Source organism: Cornus florida, unplaced genomic scaffold (genome assembly GCF_030987335.1).
Source record: "Cornus florida cultivar Cherokee Brave unplaced genomic scaffold, ASM3098733v1 CherokeeBrave_3.0.0_Hap2_Chr10, whole genome shotgun sequence".
Taxonomy (NCBI): domain Eukaryota; kingdom Viridiplantae; phylum Streptophyta; class Magnoliopsida; order Cornales; family Cornaceae; genus Cornus; species Cornus florida.
Window position 1 is genome coordinate 13,730,865 of NW_026775580.1, and position 20,827 is coordinate 13,751,691.

Consider the following 20,827-nt stretch of genomic DNA (forward strand, 5'->3'; position numbering starts at 1 on the left):
GAGTGATTAAGGCGAAATGGAATGGGGCTCTAGAATGGATGCGGAGATTGTTTTTGTTGTCGTAAATAGGTTTCCTTTGGAATGTATTGACTTGCAAGAAAAGAATGACACATGTTTTGCGCAGAGAAATCTTTGTACTGAATTCAGTCACGTGGAACAATATTGTAGCTAATTTCAATATATATATGGAAAGAGTACACACAGAGAGAAAAATCAGAAAGAAGAAAACGATGACGGACATAAGAGAGTGATTGAGGCGGAATGGAAAGTGGCTTGGGAATTGATGCGGCTAGGGTTTGTTGTCTTAAATAGGTTTCTTGCAAGAAAAGAATGACACTGATTTTGCACAGTGAAATCTTTGTACTGGATTCGGTCACATAGAACACTATTGGGGCTTATTTCAATATATATATATAGAAAGTGTACACACACAGAGAGAAAAATTAGAAAGAAGACGATGACGAACGGATGAGAGTGATTGAGGCGAAATGGCAAGTGGGCCTTGAATGGATGTGGAGGTAGGGTTTGTTGTTTTAAATAAGTTTCCTCTGGAATGAATGTATTGACTTGTAAGAAAAGAAAGACAGTGGGTTTGCAAGAAAAGGTAGTGGTTTTGCGCAATAAAATCTTTGTACTGGATTCGATTACATGGTACAATATTAGGGTTAATTTCAATATAAATATGAAAAAAGTTCAAAAATAGTAGATCTTTAATCCAATGTTAATTAGGCCAACAAAATTCAGTGTCCATCTAAATTCATGACCACACCTAGTACCCTTCTTGTAAGAAAAGAAAGACAGTGGGTTTGCAAGAAAAGATAATGGTTTTGCGCAATAAAATCTTTGTACTGGATTCGATTACATGGAACAATATTAGGGTTAATTTCAATATAAATATGAAAAAAGTTCAAAAATAGTAGATCTTTAATCCAATGTTAATTAGGCCAACAAAATTCACTGTCCATTTAAATTCATGACCACACCTAGTACCCTTCTTTGGTTTTTTTTTTTTTTCCTAGCTTTTGGCCTTTCCGCGTAGAAGGCACGTTTGGGCTAAATCCGAAACAGCGTAATGCCCAATTGCGATGCCAGTAGTGAGATAAAGCATCATGAGAAAAAAAGTGTACCCAAAACGAACGTTGGTGCCTTTGGTCTCTCTCTTTTCAAATTCGTCCCCCTTTGTCTATGTGCGAAGTCGTCACAGAATATTAAACTGAATTTTATAAATATATAGAGACACATAGAGGTATTTTAGAGAGAGAGAGGGGAAGAAAGAGGGGCGGGGTCGGAGCGATGATAACGCGTTCGAATCTGGCGGAACAGCTGAGAGAGTATCAGATTCGATCGAAGCATGACTGGGCTTCCGTCTCTTTCTTCTCGTCCACTTCTAATCTCACTTCATCAAGGTATCATTCGATCACTCTTTCTCGTTGCAACCCAACATCAGGGTTTAATTCCACCACCCCAACCACCCCCCCCCCCCCCCCCCCCCCCCCCCCAGTTTTCTCTTTCTTTGTTTAGGGTTTCATTTCACAATCCTTGCACGTACTTTCTGATGAATTTCCGTGATTGAATATCTTAAGCTTTCAAGTAGAAATGCTTCTAATTTGAATTTTCATGATCACGGATTTGACTGGATCAACTGTGTTGGTGTGATTTTGGTAGAAATTTGTACTGGGATTTTGTATTTAAGCTTCTGTAATGGAACTTTTAATGTTTGAAAAACCAAAATTTAAAATTGTGTATTGAAATATGTGAAACCTATAATTGAAGCACTAGTTGGTGTTCTAAAGAAATATTATGCCCCATTCCGGCCTCATTTTATAGGAAAAAGTTAGATTTATTTATTTATTTATATTGTTGAGTTACTCAATGAAGCTGTGGTGGCTGAGGAGTGAGTATTTCATTGCTTTAGAAAATGCTTTGTCATGCATTCTCGTGTTGAATTTACTTTGAGAGAGAGCTTTCGGCAGACATGGTAGAATGGCACTATTACTAATTATAACTTATGAGCAGAAAGACATTATTGAATAGTAAAAAACTAAAATTATTTTGCAGGAATACCTCACCCTTTTCTTTGATTTGGTTGTACCTTTGAGTATATGGCTTAAAATTTGTGTTGGGCTATTACTATTAGTATTAGCCACTTCATTACTGTTACTGTGATGTTTTTCATTGATCATTTTTTTTCCCCAAACGTATGATTGCAGACAAAGTAGGTTCTTACTATGAGTATTGTTCTTGTTCTTTTCTTAAAGATTATCTGAAAAGTGAAATTCCATTAATTGTCATGGTCCTCATGGATGACTAATAGAGAGAGTCTTGATTAATTTACTTGGTGTTATTCTTGAAACGAATGAATAGAGGGATCAATAAATGCTTCAGGATGCCGAAAACAGGAAGCTACTTTATTATATCTTAGATTTTGTTATTTTTTCTTTATTATTTTGCCAAGAGTAAAACAAAGCGCTAAAGTAACAACGGCTGTAAACAAAGAGGAGTTCTTTTCCTTTTTCTTCGTCCTGGCTGTATTTTTGTTGTTCGGTTTGGAATGTATTATAAACTACATGTACATGTGTTATGAAATTGTTTTATTATGACTTGATTCATAAGACACACTAATTTACTGGTCAAAGTTTGTTTAGCATTATTTTTTAGTTTACTCTTTCTTGGGGGTTCTCACACGTCACACTGTAAAGGATAAAGTGCTTGTGATTGGTGGAGGAAAGACAAGGAAAGGAGAGGAGAGAGAATGGGGCACCTATGCTAGAAATGGCATATGTAAAGACTACAAATATATCATAAATGGTTGAAGATGAATAATGGTAGGAAAAATATATATATATATATATATATATATATATATTTTTTTTTTTCCATCAATTTAAGTACTAAGATGACCACCTTTCTATAAATAAAAATCATTAATTTAAGTACTAAGATGATTTCCTTTCAATAAATAATTTTCCTTTTGGTTAAATATGCATGAGATGAATTGAGAATTTTTAATGTGCGTAAATAAGAGGGAGGAAGAAGAATATATACAAGAAGTCACATTTAACAAAGGGAGAAGGAAAACAAGATTTATGCTTTGTAATACTATCAAATACAAAATATGATTAATATCTACCACTTCATCTTCTACAACCATAGAGGTCAATGCAACTTAATTTTTAACATTGTTCAATACATTTCCATCTTCAATTTTTTATTTTTATTTTATTTTATAAGTAATACGTTTCCATCTTCAATACGGCTATGAATTCTTTTGTGTGGGGTTCTTGAAGACGAGGTCATTCTTGCCATTATAGGGGTCACCAGAGAATAGAAGCCTAGGTGGAAATCTGAGTTGTCATAAAGGGGGGCTCGAGAGGGGAGTTCTAGGAAGAGCGCAAGGTTCCTTTTTGTGATCTCCCTGAGGATAGGATTGCAGTAATGAGTGTTATTAATGAGCTATTGGGTGGTTGTTCATTGTCTTAAATGAAACACTAACTCTATTTATGCTAAATTACAGAAGGGTAAGATCTGCGGCTCCAAATATTGTCCTATGGTCTTTACCCATTAGGGGTGTGATCTTTTAGGGGCCTTGGGCAGAATGTTTTTTCTATTGGTGGTCGAGTGAGGGTAAAGAAGGAAATGCTCTCCTGACAATGAGGATTTTGCATTAAATGCGAGGATCATAGAGCTCGTTCTGCTTTAGAGGAGATTATAGTTCTTCCTTCCTTTGTGATAGACTAAGAGAGACCTTGGCCTCTTATAGGATGGGTGAGGTTCTTCATCTTGGTGTTCCTTGAACTTGAGCCACCAAGCGAACACTCTCTAGGCTCCCGAAATAGGGTCATGGTTCGAGGTCCCACCCCTATGGGGCTGTGGAGTGTTGTACACAAAGTTAATCAGTAGTGAGGAATTCCTCGAGAGATTTATGCGCATAAAGGAATTCCTTGCCAGTAGAGGTTTATCCGCAGAGAGGAACTCCCAGAGAGGTTTATCTACAGAGAGGGATCTCCGAGAGGTTCATTTGTAGAGAGGATCTCTGAGAGCTTTATCTGTAGAGAGGATCTCCTTGGCAGTAGAGGTTTATTCGTAGGGAGGAACTCCTCTGGAGGTTTATTGTAGAGAGGAGCTTCTCGGCAGTATAGGTTTATCCATAGAGGGTAGAAAAGATCTCCTCGCTAGTTGAGGTTTATCTGTAGAGAGAGCTCTTCGAGAGGGAAAGATGTTAAGATAATAGCATTTAGGTTGGCAAATTTGTGATAAAAAAAACTTGGTGCCTATTTCTTTCTTTCTTTTTTTTTTCGTTAGAGTGTCTGGTTACTTAAGCTAGTCGTGGTACCTTGTCCAAGTACAGATCTGGAATTTTTCGTATATAAGGGCAGAAAGGTAATTACAACTTATATTAGAATACTCATCAACACTAGGGTTCATGCATGCATCAATTAGGGTTCATGTTTTTTTATGTTTGTTTCAAATAAATCCTTTTTGATATGCATAAAAGTGTTTGGAACTACTTAAAATCAGATCCAATTCAGAAAAGGACATGAGACTTTGGTCAATGGAGGGATCTATTGAAGCCTACTAGCCTGGTGTCAATCGATCCACACTTGGCTCGATCAATCTAGTAGTTCGATTCTGAGTTTCCTTGTTGAATCACTCAAAACCCTAGTTTTTTTTTTTTTTTTTCTTTGTTCGTAAACTCTGTATAAAGGCACTCAAAGTTTTGAAAACTTGAGCACAGCATTACAGAGCGTCCAGGCACATACTATAGCACATACTTACATTGTGCATTCTAGTAATCTTTGATTGGGGAGCATTTTGTTGATAGATCATGAGTTGGAAGGATCTAGGGAGATCTTGCATAAATCTGAGTTAGGGACTAAGATATTCTAGATAGAATTTGGTAACTTAGTTGCAAACCTCTTTCTTACATAGCGTATTTTGATCTACGCGGCTAGGTCCTGTGGTTTTTCCTTTTTGGGTTTCCCACATAAATATTCTTCTTTTCCATGTGTGATTACTTTTTATTACTCCTTTATAATTTCACATGCATGATGAATTTATGGATGGAATGAATTATGTGCCTACTAGTTATTAGGATTTAAATTTCTGCTGCGTCTTTTTAATGAGGGCGTTACTCAAGTCTCTCGATGAGAAGGTCTGGACTGCATTAGAGATTGGATGGGAGCATCCAATCAAGCTTTTTCTTTTGTTTATTTATTTATTAGGTAAACAACATACACCCGCACAAATTTTCCCCACTTGGCGACCCGAACCCCTCACTTCCCCTTTGCGGTGGAGAGGCTATACCACCTAAGCCAATGGTCCGATGGTATCAAATACAAGTTGTAGATGGTTGAGATGCATCATGCACCCAAACCTAGCACGGAATGGTTGAAGGAAAAAATACGTGAGGCTAATTATAACTCTAACGCTCTAAATGCTTTCTCTACTGTTGTGCATCCTGCTGCTTTGCTAGGATCTCCAATTGTACTTCTGCTAAAGAAGTCTGGGAAATCTTAGAAAAAATTCATGAAGGTATTACCACTGATAAGATTTCTGATATTCAAATTCTTACAACCAAGTTTAAAAGTTTAAAAATGGAAGAATCTGAACGTGTTGATGAGTTTGTGCTAGGTTAAATAATGGTAAATAGCAGCTATGTACAAGGAGAGAGAATTCTTGAAACTAAATGATGGGGAACAAGATTTGATTTGCACTCTTGAGTTGCACATGCTTCAGCATTACTTTTGGAGAAGAGAGAAAGAAAAATAAAATTAGGGATTTTATTTATGCTTATGGTTATTTTTAGTACTGTTTTAATTTTAGTGATATTTTAGTACTTTATTGTTTTAGGGTTTGTTTATGTTTGGCTATATAAAGGCTACAATGTAATCAACCAAGTCAACTTTGGATTATTGAATAATATCGTGAGGTTGCAAACTCTCTTCCTCTGTTCTCCTCTCTCTTTCTTCTTGTTTTTCTCGATCCCTCAGTCTCTCTAATCTTCCTTGTTCTATCTTCTCATCCCCTCTGTCTTCTCACCTCCTTCATCTAGCCCCATCTCATCTTCTCATTCTCATCCCGTTCTTTCTTTCTGGTTCGTATCCAAACACTTCTTGTCCTACTTCAATTGGTATCAGAGGAGAAGATCCAAGATCAGAGTGAAAGATCCAAGTAACAAGCAATAATCATCACAGTTACTAAAACCTACTGTTCAGGCACAAAGAAAATACCCTAGCAACCCACTGTTCACAAATCCTACGGTTGAACCCTTCCACTGTATTTCAAATAAACCAAACCCCAAATAAAACACACTATTCATCATAGCCAAGCCAATCGAAACCTTTACCTTCACCCAAAGGGCCAAACCATCACCAGTCAGAACGATCCAACTTCCAAACAAGTCCTGGCCTTCGTAACTCATCATCCCCACCATCGAAAAGCCCAAAGCCATTCTCAAAGCTTTAAAGCCATCACTGCTGGGTAAACCACCAGTCACAATCCATATCCTACTGTCATAGTTCCAAAACCACAAAACCATCTCACCCTTACCTTCGGAACCTAAGCCAACAGCCCCAAATAGTGACGAAAGCCACATAGGCAAAACCTGCAATCACCATCGCTCACCAATGCTGCTGATCAAACGACAGTGAACACAACAGCTCTCTCCATCACTTCGACCATTAGATCTTCCTCGTCGTTGTGTTCTCAAGCCATCGTCAACGTCAAGGATCCATGTTGTTGTTCCCCTCTTGCCGCTGCTGTCCTCCATCTTCACCGGAACAGTCTTGACCCCAGTCGTGGTATCGCCTTTGTTAAGTTGTTGCTTTGCCACACTAGAGCCAGAGTTCTCCGTTACTCGGTTTGGAAAGGAAAAAAATTGGTTTGTTTTATAACCCAAAATAAACACAACCCAAGTTAGTTCGACTCGGTTCAAATTGAAAAGCAACAGCCCAGATTGCTAATCCAATCACAGTCCAGGAAGCAATACTCGATCTACCAGGCCCCAAACCACCTGGCCCTATTCAAGCTTAGCTCAGTCTTAAAATTGCTTCAAAGATGGCCTGTTTGGATATAGTTGCAAGCCCAGCCCTGTTTCAGAACCAGACCAAGTTCAGTAGTAGACCAGGAAAAAAAAAAATTTCAGAAAATTATTTAAAAATGGACTTCGGCTAGCTGCGTTGGACTTCGGTACAGGTATGCATACTTCACTAGATGCAAACCTCTTCTGCATTTCAATTTCTACTGTGAGCATCATGGTAATTTATAATTTTGGGTTACTTGATTCAATTTGAGTCATATATTGCCAGTTATTTCATGACAATTGTTATACCTACATTGAGACCACCATGGCCATTTGAGACATGTCTAAGACCCCACTTACAAATGGAATTGAGAACCCAAACAATAGAAAATGTCGTAAGCGATATAAATGATTCACTCACCGAACTCTGCGAGAAGTTTACACATATGTACACTAGGGGTGACTCATCTGTTATCCAAAACTTAGACATGACAATAGGAACAATCAGCACCATTATCATGTCATGTCCACGGGTCACCATCATAACGTCTTCTCTAATCCAAGATCATCTAGAGGCCTGTGCATTCCATCTTTTTTCCTAGGGAAAAATGATTGAAAGCTTACTAACATGTTTTGCACATTTCTCAAATGTAGAGAAAAAGTTTGTTAGATCATCATTGACAAAAGAAGTTCGATAAATGCAGTGTCCAAATAAGGTGTTCTTAGATTGAGACTTCAACCCGAGCCTCACCCGCAACCATATAAGATAGCCTGGATAAATTGGACTTCCTTGTCAGTTATGGAGAGATGCCTTGTTCCTATTCAAATGGGTGACTATTTTGATAAAATATGGTGTGACGTTCTTCCTACAGAAGTAGCCCATGTTGTACTCAGTTTCTCTTGGATTTATAATGTTGGTGCGATCCATTATAATAGAGAAAATAATTATGTCTTCAATTATAATGGTAAAACTGTCATGCAAAACACTGTAAAACCAGCAAGGCCTTCAGAAGAGGAATCTAGTGCACCACATAGGACTTCTTTTCAGCCTTGTGATGACAAACGTTTGGTAGCAAAAGAAGAAAAAGAAGGGGCTAAGGAAGTTTCCCATGTTCGGCCAGGTATTGGACCTAAATCAACAAGTGGGAGAATCATTAAAAAATGAGTTAAATCAAGATAGATTTGTGGAGATTAATGCTCTTGATGAGTTACCCACTTCTTGTGATACCCCCGGATCTCCGGATGCGGGTTGGCCAGACCCACGCCCGAACACCCGAAGATATCAAACCAATCAGCAATAAACGAACACAGAATACAATTAAGATAAACAGGAATAAATAAAATTGCTGAAAAGAAACTAAAATGATAATCCAGAAACTGAAACCTCAGAATAAAATTCCATTAATAAATAAACTCTTCTAATACAACTGATCCTCCATGAATACAACTCGGGAATCCATCTAGTGGACCCCTATTCAACTCAACTGAAGATAAACTAAACTAAACAAGAAAATTCTAAACACTTCTCCTCCCATATGTCAGCCATGGTATTTGGATTGGATTGAGGATCTTACTGTCAGTCAAAGTGATTCAAGATGGAAGTGTTACATAGTTACATATGTTGCATGGAGTACAAATGGGTTTTGCCATGTTGATTCGAGTTTTTTTTAGAGTAGTACTACCCGCTTTACTCGTCAAAATTTTTTTGTCTTTTGACAATTTTTTGTCTTTTGACAATTCCAAAATGCAGTCAACCCATCAGAAATTTTGTCTTTTGACAATTCTGTCCATTTCCGAAGAAAAATCAAACCACCAAATATGTACATAATAGAGCATTTGAAGTTCATCATCCTTAATAACTAAACTATTACAAATGCCACTTCTTCAGTACTTCCATCTCTTCTCAATTTCCTCACAGGTAATCTTTAAATCATGCTAAGATTGTTCCAATAATCATGCAAAGACTGTTATAATTGGAATTTTTTCCAAAACAAAACTTAATCATGTTTGCCTTAATTCAACTTCTTTTGTATATCAAAAGTACACCTCATCCTCCCCCACCCCCCCCCCCCCCCCCGGGTTTCATAATCATCCTCCTCATCAACATCATCACCACCACGAAATTGGTGAACCTCCTCATCATCATCACTTGAAGCATTCCTGCTTCCAATTAGGAAGAAGCAACAACTACATATGGGTAAAACATGCTCTAGAACAAGTGTAATTTTAATTTTGTCTTAAGGGTAAATTACATTAGCCTTTTCTTCTCTTTCCTTCCATTTCCTCCCATTCTTGGGAGGATAACAAAGTTATCTTTCCAAAACCATCCATTTCCTTTCCTTTCCTTCCTACCATTTATACCAAACACAATTTTTTAATCACCCTCCATTACCTCTCTTTTCTTTTCCACCCATTTCCATTGCACCAAGCTGGCCTAACACACAAACTTCAATTAGAAGATGCATAAAAAAACGACCACGCAGTCACCACACAGACCCTAGAAAGCAACAAAGTAGACCACACCAGAATCGCAAACGACGAAGAAAAAACCGTTGTTGCAGAACCATGCGAACACGAGAAAAACACCAATCGAGATTGCAACAGATAAAAAACAGGTCCAAAAAATTTTTGGTATCTCTTCAAAACCCTTCACACCCCCTAGGGTTTACACAAACTTGCCCTAGGGTTTCAACTACACACATAGAGCTTTACAAACCATGCTTTGATACCATGTTGACTTTAAGACATAATCAAATTAAGAGTAAAGTATAAGAAGAAGAAGAAAAAGAGAAGAAAGAGGATGAGAGAAAAAGAGAGAGAGATGGGGAAATAGAGAAAGAATGAAAAAATACTTTCATCCTCCATCACATTCTATTTTTACTAACAAGTTTCAGTAATTACTTATAATTTATACTATAAGTAATAAGCCCCTTACAGCATTAACTCCCTTCTAGGTTCCTGGCAAACGTAATTGCTAAGGAAGAAATTAAAGGTGCAGATCTCATCAGTAGAAGATTGGTTAGGTTCTCTACCAACATATAAATCGAAATTTGCCCCTCATAAGAAAAAAGAAACCAATTGCATTAAAATTTGTAAGAGAGGAAGAGGAGAATGAAAATTCAAGCATTGAAATCGATGAGGAAATACTATTAAATAGAAAGTTTAAGAAATTTCTGAAGAAATCTAGAGATACATGGATTTTGATGAAAGGCAACTCCTCAAAAGAAAAGAAAGACAAATAATGAAAAATGAAATTGAATGCTGGAATAGTGATTAGAAAGGGCATCATTGAAATGATTGGCCAAGGAAAAGGAAGAGAGATGGCAAGAAAATGGTAAGTCTAGGGTAATGAAAGCCACACTCTCAGGCTCGTCAGAATCTGAAAGTTGTAACTTGAATTAGCGAAATTGAGGAAGAGTCTCAAGTTTCTTTGGTAGCAATTGTAGTCACACAAAACATATAACTATTTGGGAAGATGAAGATGATAAGCAAATTAAGCTTCAATTTGCCTTTAGTATCTATTCGAAGAGTCCATTGAAGCATGCAGAGAGACCTGGTTCTTACAATAAATCCATTGAATACTTGCACTACCTTCTAAACCTCTATGCGACCTCATCTCATCAATATCATTTTTCATGAAGTAATGGGTGCTCTAGGAATTTATGAAAGAAAGCAAGAGCAGCAGGATCAGTCTGCTCTCAATGTTTTTTGACAGCACTGGGTATGCGGCATATGCTATTCACACATTTATGTTGCATGTATGTGAGAAAAGTCTTTGCCTTGTGCCTCCATATGCTTGTCATTTTGGTTTTTTTATTTTTATTTTTTGCTATTTCATTCAAGATTTTCAACTATACAAGCTTAGGTTTATGATTTTGAATTTCACCTGCATACCTTGTCTTAGGTGCAAGAAATTCTCTCATAATTTTATTGTATTTTTATTATATATATATTTTTTTTCTTAGTGTACTCACACACACATGCCTCCATTGAGATTCGAACTCCTAACCTCCTTTTGAGTAGTAGGGACTTGATACTGCTAGGTCACTGACCTGTTGGTAATTTTATTGTATTTTTTAACAGAGTGAAACGAAGGAAAGAGTTGTAAAATTCTCAAATGAGGCTTGTGACATTATGCAATTTTATTTTATTTTTTCCATTAACTACTTCTGACATTATGTTGCCAATGATGGTATGCTAAATTACTGGTCAAATTCTTAATATGTGAATAAGGGAGGTATTTGTGACCACTCGTGTAAAATTGAATGCCTATAGAAAATAAAGCATGGATTTTATGTTCATTTAGCAGGACTAGATAGAAATTCTATAATTCTGGGAATTCTTTTTTCTTTAATGTACATGCATGTACATACATACATACAAATACAATACATACATATACATTTAAAAATATTATATGCTTTTATTTACTGGATGGAACATCATTTTCTGATACACTTCATGCTGTGTTTTATGCAGGGTGGATGTTGTGGTCTATGTAATATGGGAACTCGTCATTTTAGCTTTCTTGGTTTTCTCAGCTGTGTCATTATATTTTAAGCATTTGAGACTTGCTTTTATCTTAGTTTGCATCACATTACTTTTGCTTTTATGCATGAAAATTACGAAGCAAGTAAGACTGGACCGGAAAAAGAAGCGAAGGATGCTTCTTCCACTATCTATGTAGAAAGAAACATGAAGTCACAAATATTTTACAAATCACCCAACTTTGTTGTGTGAATTATATATTAACCATGGTTTTGGTCCATCCATTTTTCTGTTTATACGTTCCATATAATTGCACGAAGCAAGCCAATTATAGAATATAATTGATGTGATTACTTCAACACAAAATCATTGGAGTGGTGTTTGTATGCTTCAAGATTGAAAATTTGAGAGTTGGTTTGACTGAGAGTTGGCTTGGTTTTAGGTTTATCACCTGTTTACTATGATATTTTCCAAACTTTGTAGAACAAATTCTGGGACTGGCACTTGTGTACCAGTGTTGCATGCTCTTGAACTTGATGTTCTTGTTTCGTGGATTAATTTTTTTTCCTTTGTTTCGTGGATTTGGAAATGTTAAATTCCCGCTGTGTCCTAGGACGCTTCATAGAGTATGTTCTATTATTGTACCATAACGGCAACATGAAGGGGGACGAGTATGCATTGAATTTCCAGATATTATTATCACATTAGTTTACAAGAATACTTGCGTCAGATTTGTGGTGTGTGACCACTTTTTACATTTAGCCAGTACATAAATAGGGTTTGTATCTTCTTTTTGATGGTTATCACTCTGGCTTGAAGAAGTGAACATCAATGCCGGGAGTCACGATGGTCCATATTCCTCCGAAGACCAACAGAATGCTCAGGACCATCCCTAGGCATCCGAGTGCCCAATTCAGACACCACGTTGTGCTGTATCTCCTGGGCTTCTTGATCATTATCCACATGAGACAAGGATAGGCTGACGTGACCGGTAACGCGATCCCTCCGATCAAACCTGCCAAGTTCGGCAAGAAAGGGAATGCAACAGCTATGAAGAATGCCAGGCATCCGAAGAAGATACGAAAAGCTGTTCGTAGACACCGCGGACATGGTCTGTTCATATTGCTAGTGTATCTGGACTCGAGGTTGTCGAAAACTGGCATTGCATATATCTGGAACGAGGTCAAGCTGTTAATCACAACGAATAGGCTTGTCAATCCCAGAATAAATTTTGAGGTGTCATGTCCGTGGTACTTGTACAAGGCACTCAACATCCCTCCATTTGCAGGTATCTGACATTATACCACAGTTCATTTAGATTCACAACGAATTGTCTAATATAGAAAAAATCTGGAGCCCATTTTAATTTTTGGGTTAAAAGACATCGGACATTTTTTACTTTGAAAGGTAAAAGAGCTACCACTAAATTATTACAGTCGGAGAATATTTGGTGCTTACAGAGTTTCCGTAAGCCCAGTAACCTCCTATTGCCAGTGGAAACAAGCATAGTGCGATAATTGAATATGAAAACTTCACTCCTTTCCACATTGGTAAACGCGATGGGTGCTTTAGACTTGAAGGCATTGTACTCTGAAAATGAAATAACACCCACATTTCAGCATCACAAAGAAACCAAGAAGAAAAACGTACTATTTGTATACTATGTGTTGATTTACAGAGGCTTTGGTGAATGACCTGAACACATACTGAAGAATAATCATATCACATCTTGTTGCCATTTTGGTGCAAATTTTAATATGGGCATGGTTGAAGGTCTGATAGTGGTTTGTCTTCGGAATTTGTGGGTGGTAATGCTATGGACAAGAAGCAGTAGAGGGGAAGTGAAGGAAGAGTTTGTCGGTGAGGTGCGGATCGATGTGAGGAAGCGAGAGACATCCGAGTACATTTATGTGGGTAGCATCAAATATGATTACGTCATTTACCACATCCATAAAAAGAGACTAATAAATTTTCGCGAGAAATTTGACGTGGAAGGACTGATTTGTAAAAGAAGAAGGGTATGGCAGAGAAAACAAGGGTATAATTGTCATTTTACTTCTCTTTAATTTTACTTAATTATTATTTTAAAACTATTAAAATAACCTAGGGGCAAAATGATCAACTTGATATCGACACTGTTATTTTTTAAAAAATTTATTCGATAGTAATTAAGTTAAAATCACAGAGGAGGGAGGAGGTGGGAGTAATTTATTTACCCGTAAAATTATTAGTATTTGTGAAAAATAGTGAGAGACCAACCTGTATCTCAAGAACAAGATTGTGACCTCTGAAAGCAAAAGCAATTACACCAAGGCCATTGAGAATGGTAAAAAGCCTAGCTTCTTGGGATTGTGCCTCAAGTGGTGGTGGGCCATAGGAGACGCCCATGGGCCTACCTTTGGCGACGGAGACGGCCCATGTAAGAGTGCAGTAACTGACGGCTGTGATTGCACCGATTAAGGAAACTCCGGCGATAGAATTCAAGTTAGGAAGCTGAGCCAGGACGACAGCGGAGCAAGTGAAAAGCAGGTACCACTCAGTGGTTGTTAATGTGGTGGTCCCACACACCACCTGGTAGAATGTCTTCATGGTCCCACCTCCGATCATGATTAGGGCAACGCAGGTACCACCTGATAGATACATGGTTGGAAATAGAGCTAGGAACTTTCCTAGCTTCTCACCTTAAAACACAACAAACAAACAAGAAAATTACATTTCAATTCAAAAGTGTAGTTGTACGGCATGAGAAATATTTTAATATTTCTGTTATATTGATAATATAATATTATTAAATATTGATAGGAAGTGATATGATTTATTGAATAAATATATTTTTTTATAAGATAATATATAATTAAGTGATAATATCGATAAAGCTGAAACATCAGTTACTTGATGCAAATTATTAGTATTAATTTGATACGTAAATAAAAAAAAATTATATAAAATTTACTATATTTGTTTGGGTGATGACCAAGATCAATAATTCCAGATCTCCTGACAATTATTCCATCGCGTGTTTGTTGATGACTTAGTTGTGCACTTCCAATTGCTTTTTGGTGAATATAGCACTGTTCTTTGTTGACTGCAAATCTAGCTTTCAATGAATTTTAATAAATAAAAAAATAAAATAAAAGATAAGCAATTATTTAGAGGGTGTGCCTAAAAAGTCATTCTTACTTTAAGTATTATCTGTCTTTGTACATTTGAGGGAGGAGAGGAAAGGAAAGGAAAGGAAAAAAGCAATAGTATTAAAATTTCAACTCTCTTGTTTTTTGGACTTTTGGTCATATCTATAGACTATAGTAGTTGAGTGAAGTGACATCTTCTTTGGCACATTGTGGACTTTTTGGATGATCCAGATTAGATTACACAGTTCTTACAGCTTATACTGCCCAAAAAGTCCCGTAACAGAGAGGATGAAGTTAAGGTTCGCAGTTGCGGTACCGATCGTGATATAATAAATTTGGAAGAATATTCATATAAATTGGTCAAATTAATTTGTTCACGGTGGTGGATAACGGTATTAGACCCTTGAAAAAGTGTTACTAACTTGCCGATACGCCAAACCTTGCTCAAGAGACTGTCTAATACAAAAGATGATAAAGTTTCTATGTGCATGCCCGATGAAGCTTATTATACAATGCTTTTCCTTCATGCATGCGTGTTAGAGTTGCATGGTGTGTGCCCTACAAAGTAATTGATTGTAATTTACGGTTTCCCTTCTTGAGATTTTGAAGTCAGTCTCGGAAAAGATCGAAAGGTCGAGGTTTGTGACTGGTTGGTGACACCTCTTTTTGGTGATTGTACTTGAGAAACGATCAAGCAATGGTACTTGGAGATAAAGTGGCTTTTAAGAAATTGAGCAAAAATATATCCATCGATCTTCAACCAATACTTGTTCGAATTGAAAACTCTGTTTTCTAGATATAAAATGAAGAATAGTTTTTAGAGTAGAATTTATAGAGGCATCCACATATATCTGAGTAAATGATTGCATATAATTAATTAAGAAGAAGCATGAATTGATTAATCTGTTTTTTTGGATGGTAAAGCAAGTCACATCAGATTTATAATTTTCTTAATAAACCTTAATGGAAATGGAAATATGATTAATTTATGATGTTTGTAGGAGAAGGATATTTGTCATGCAATTGTTATTATTATTATTATTATTATTAATTTTTTTTTTCAGTAAACTAAAGAGGGAAAGACTAGAAAACGGACACACCCGTTCGAAGAACTGGGCGTGAAATATATGCTTACCAAAAGCAGCCATTGAGAGGCGAAGGTATCGGCTGTAGCGAGTCCCAGGCTGCGATTCATGTAGTTGGATGAGTAACCATAGGGTATATAGTTGCCAAACAAAGCCTAGTGTCAAACATATGATTCCCAAAGTCCTGCAACGTACCAATTATCAATTAGAATAGAGACAATTAGCTAGAAGCAAAGTAACAATTAAATTCATGCATTAAACATATATATATATATATATATATATATATATGTATGTAAGTATGTACGTACCAGCCAAGGGCAGTGAAAGCTAGGGGAAGCACAAGTGCTTGAACACCGATTCCCGAACAGAGTGTGTGGAACGCGGCGTAGTAAGCGTTACCACTGTTGGACTCGGTGATGGGGAGCCATGCATCCTGGGGGTCAAGCTTGGTGAGGTGGCCAACTTCTTCTAGGTAAGTTTGCATGGTTGAAATGGCCTTCTTCATAGGGCTGGCCAGAGGGCTCATTAGACGAGTAGCTAGCGGGCTTTCTAGGGTTTTCAGGACGGAATAATCGAGAAATGGCGATCGAGCCATGGAAGGTGATGATGAGTACTGGACTCTAAAAGGAGGAGCTGAAATGGCCGGAGTAGTTCCTTCCATAATTGCTGCAACCAGTGAGCTCTCTCTAGTTCTTACTGATATCTAGAATGTATGTTTAATTAGCTAGGTTAGACTTATAATTAATTTGATGTGCAAGGATATATATACAGATAGAGGGGGCTTTGGTTGATTGATTACATATATAATTATATAATTGTTTTGGATGATGACTAGATTATGTGACGCGAAGAGAAGGTCATCTTGTGACGTGAAGATATGATAAGTGCGTATTTTATACACATTTTATTTTTTAAAATATATCTGTTAGGATATTTTCTCTTTGGTAATTTTCAAATGACACAGTCGTGTTTTTTATTAGTCACAATTTCTGTAATTGCACTTTCATTTACAAGATGTCTCAGAATTAAAAATATAAAATTTTAAAACAAAATTGTCCTTTAACTTTTTCTCATCTCCTCAGTTTTATTCCCATCTCCTCAGTTTTATTCGATATATACAAACAATGGCGTGCCCGTGCGCTCGCGCACGCGCGCGCACACACATATATATATATACACATTCTAGATGCCCAAAAAAAGGGGAATATATTATTTTCTTTCTTTTTGGATTTGTCAAAACAAGTAAGATAATGAGTATATATATAAAAAATGACATGAAAGTAATTGTTTACATATATATATATAGATTGATGAAGCGGGGAGAGAAAAAAATAGAAATAAAAAACTTATACATATATGTGTGTGTGTGTGTATATATATATATATATATATATATACATGTACATCAATTAAGTGAGGAAAGAAAAAAAATAGAAATAAAAAACTATTAAGCTATATGAAATTATGTATTGTGATTATAGGAATTAAACATGAATCTATAGCACTATAATATATATATATATAGTTAAAATATAATTAAAAAAGAAATTAAATAATCCATTCCCATAATATTATTTGTTTGGCAATTCAAAAAGAAATAAAATAATACATAAATAATCCATTCCTATAATATTATTTGTTTTGGCAATCCAAAAAGAAAAAAAATAATATATTCCCGAATGTTTTATATATTTATTTTTTTGGCAATTTAGAATGTTATTGATATATGTGTGTGTGTGTTTGTATGTATATAAGGATAAAACCGAGGAGAGGTGAATAAAATGAGAGAGATAAGAAAAGGTTAAAGGACAATTTTGTCTAAAAAGTTTATATTTTTATTTCCCATAAAAGTTAGAAACATCTCATAAATGAACGTGTAATTATAGGAATTGTGACCAACAAGAAGCGTGACGGTCACTAACATTGCTCTTTTTAGATTATTAGAGGTTATATATGTCATTTTAAGTAAAGACCAGTTGAGAAAATCAAATTTTTGGAGAATTTTAGAAAATTTGTAAAAGAGTATTCAGCAAACAAAATTTGTTATGGGAATTATTTTGAAGAAATGAAGTTTTTATATACCAATAAGGAAATAATTAGGAGAAAAATTCCGGACTAGCTTCATGTAATCCAATCATAACTTTTGACTCGAATATTCAAATTGGGCAAATCCAGTCTAAAAAGAAGACTCAATACCAGTCATTTGTGTCTAATAAAAATTTGGTTAAAACCATTCCAACAATGTCAAAATTGGGCTTCAAATTTATAACACAATGGAACGAAAATTATTCTGAGTTTATTTTTTTCTTTCTTTTGAGAAAACAATAGAGTGACTATTATATATATATATGAGAGAGGGAAACACAGTTAGCACATGTAATGGAGTAAATATATTTTATTCTTTTATCGATTTCCATTTATATAAGTTGAACGTTTAAGATTTTCAGTTTTTTCTTTATTAATTATTTTAGGTTTCTTCAACACTAATATCATGTATTTGTGGTTGTTCCATACTTAAAATTTTACACTTTTTAAGCGAAAGAAAACCACTTTTTAAATATATTTTTATGTGTGCATTAATGATAAATCTTATGAGAGCCACGTAGCAACGTCTAGATTGCTACTCTTAGATAGATAATTAATTGATGGTACGTTGCTACTCTTAGATAGATGGGTAATGGAACTTTATGAATTTAATGGTGATGGTATCCCATACCTTAGTTGTTTTTTTTTTTTTTTTTTTTTTTTTTTTACTGATTGATTTCAATCTTATTATTTTTATTTTAATCTTACTTGTTTGTTAATTTTAAAATAACATCATGAACATATTATGTCATTAATATATTCACTTAATCAAAATAAATCATTTTAATTACTGATTTAGAGGAGTTTTTATATTTGTGAGACCAATTTATGTGAATAGTGTATTTTAGAGTTAAAATTTAATTTGGTGTGCAAGGATAAGATCAAGGGGGCTTTGGTTGATTACATATATAATTATACAATTGTTTTGGATGATGACTAGGTTATGTGACGCGGAGAGAAGATTTTTTAATTGAGAGAGAGTAGTAATAAGTAATAACATGTCATGGGGAGAAGAGTATAAAGGACAATCTTTTGACCGACCCTACTTTGGCTGCTCTCGTCTTTTGCAAAGTACGTACCACTTTATATATATATATATATATATATAAAGCTTTTTTATATTTGAATAATGATTTGTTACGGTGAATTGTTTAATTAAATATTTTTTATTAGTAATTTATTCATAATATATTTAAATGGAGGGTCTTATTTCTTTATTTATGTGATTTGTTGTAATAAATTATTAGATTTATTTTTTTTAATGCATAAATAAAAAAGTAGATCCTTCATTTGCATATATTGTACATTAATAACTAATAATCAACATTCAATTAAGTAATTTAGTATAACAAATCAATACAAGTATCGTTACTCTTCATATTTTGGTTGCGCAGTCTCCGTGTCCATGCCATGCATTTTAATTACTATAATATGTTTCCACTCAAATTAAGCTTTTGGTTTCTAAGCATGAACTCCATCTAGGGTACAGGACCACATAAAGGTGAAAATGTAGAATGTCAGACAAATTAAGAGTCTTCAGCACCAGCAACCAAAATTTGAAATCTGCAATGCTTTCAATACAATAATGCATGTAACCCACCACAAATATATATATATATATATATATATATATATATATATATATGTTAAATGGTACTAAAATCATAATACCTTTAAATTCATCATATAACATTTTTAATTGTCAAACAACTATATGAACTAACAAAAATTATCATGTTGTTTTATTTTTGTGACGGAATTGTTAAGTTATTAAATTGAGCTAAAATAATATAATTCCTCCTTTTCAATTGTCAAATAATTATTTGAAGTAACAAAAATTATCACGTTGTTCCATTTTTGTAACAGAACCGTTAAGTTGTTGCATAATGATAATAATGTCCTTAATAGTATATTAATATTTTATTAAACTGAAATGATTAATTTTAAAGTGTGAGAAGGGCAATTTTGTTATTACAAATTATGAAGTTACTTTGGTCAGTAAAATTATGCAACTGTTGCACGTGTGATTGTCACAATGATACGATCCCATTAGTTTTAGACGAGAAATTAACAGTGAAGTGGTGATATGATAGACTTTTTAAAACATTAAGGGGGTAATATGATATGTTCTTTAATTGAAGGGGTTGTATTACGAATTTAAAAACAATAGAGGTATTTTATGATTTTTAGCCCTATTAAATATATAGCGGATTCACTTTGAGTTCATACGCAAGTTCTATAATTCGGGATGAGTTCACGTTATGTTTTGAGTTGCCCGACGCACTAGCGGAGCCCAACACAAAATGAAATTGGGTTCTCAGCTCGGACCGAATTGTAATTTGAATAGTCAAATGCAAGAATATATATTTAATTGAACATATCATATTATTAGTATACACACTTAATCAAAATAAATTATTTTAATTACTAGTTCAGATGAGGTTTTATATTTGTGAGACCAATTTATTTGAATAGTGTGTTTTAGAGTTATGATTAATTTGGTGTGCAAGGATATATATATATAGAGAGAGAGAGAGAGAGAGAGAGAGAGAGAGATAACACGAAAGGAACTAACATTAGAGATGGAGGGGGCTTTGGTTGATTACATGTAAATTTTATATATAATTGTTTTGGATGATGACAAGGTTATGTGACGCGGAGAGTAGGTCATCTTGTGACGTGAAGATATTTTAATTGAGTGAGTGTAGTAATCACATGTCATGATCGGGTCACAAAAGCCGGGTCAATGGGGAAAAGGGTATAAAGAAGAATCTTTTTGACCGACCCTACTTTGGCTGCTCTCGTCTTTTGCAAAGTTAGAACACGTACGTACCGCTCTAGTCTCTATCTATATGACTATATATATATTAGGCTTTTTTATATTTTGGTTGCGCAGCCGTCATGTCCATGCCATGCATTTTAATTACTATATCAATATGTTTCCACTCAAATTAAGCTTTGGGTTTATAAAGGCATTTCCACTGCTAAATGTTATTTTTGCATATTAAATTTAT

The 20,827-nt window shown here is 35.1% G+C and overlaps 2 protein-coding genes across 2 annotated transcripts; one reads left to right on the plus strand and one right to left on the minus strand.

Moving 5' to 3' along the window:
* Window positions 1-1,030: 1,030 nt before the first annotated feature.
* LOC132278959 (uncharacterized) lies at window positions 1,031-11,793 on the plus strand. Its single transcript, XM_059780868.1, has 2 exons — window positions 1,031-1,406; window positions 11,501-11,793. The coding sequence occupies exons 1-2, from the start codon at window positions 1,294-1,296 to the stop codon at window positions 11,706-11,708; spliced, it is 321 nt and encodes a 106-aa protein (XP_059636851.1). The 5' UTR covers window positions 1,031-1,293; the 3' UTR covers window positions 11,709-11,793.
* A 397-nt stretch (window positions 11,794-12,190) lies between these two features.
* Window positions 12,191-16,389, minus strand: LOC132277388 (lysine histidine transporter-like 8). The gene is made up of 5 exons (XM_059779247.1): window positions 16,037-16,389; window positions 15,776-15,909; window positions 13,769-14,190; window positions 12,968-13,099; window positions 12,191-12,801 (listed from the first exon to the last, which is right to left on the minus strand). The coding sequence occupies exons 1-5, from the start codon at window positions 16,387-16,389 to the stop codon at window positions 12,313-12,315; spliced, it is 1,530 nt and encodes a 509-aa protein (XP_059635230.1). The 3' UTR covers window positions 12,191-12,312.
* Between the last annotated feature and the right edge of the window lie 4,438 nt (window positions 16,390-20,827).

Excerpts from the sequence above, each read along its gene's own strand:
- LOC132278959 (XM_059780868.1), top strand. The coding sequence starts at position 1,294 with ATGATAACGCGTTCGAATCTGGCGGAACAGCTGAGAGAGTATCAGATT. Across the intron at positions 1,407-11,500 it reads TCTAATCTCACTTCATCAAG|GGTGGATGTTGTGGTCTATG; the intron begins GTATCATTCGAT and ends TGTTTTATGCAG.
- LOC132277388 (XM_059779247.1), bottom strand. The coding sequence starts at position 16,389 with ATGGAAGGAACTACTCCGGCCATTTCAGCTCCTCCTTTTAGAGTCCAG. Across the intron at positions 15,910-16,036 it reads GCTTTCACTGCCCTTGGCTG|GACTTTGGGAATCATATGTT; the intron begins GTACGTACATAC and ends GGTACGTTGCAG. Across the intron at positions 14,191-15,775 it reads CCTCTCAATGGCTGCTTTTG|GTGAGAAGCTAGGAAAGTTC; the intron begins GTAAGCATATAT and ends TTGTGTTTTAAG.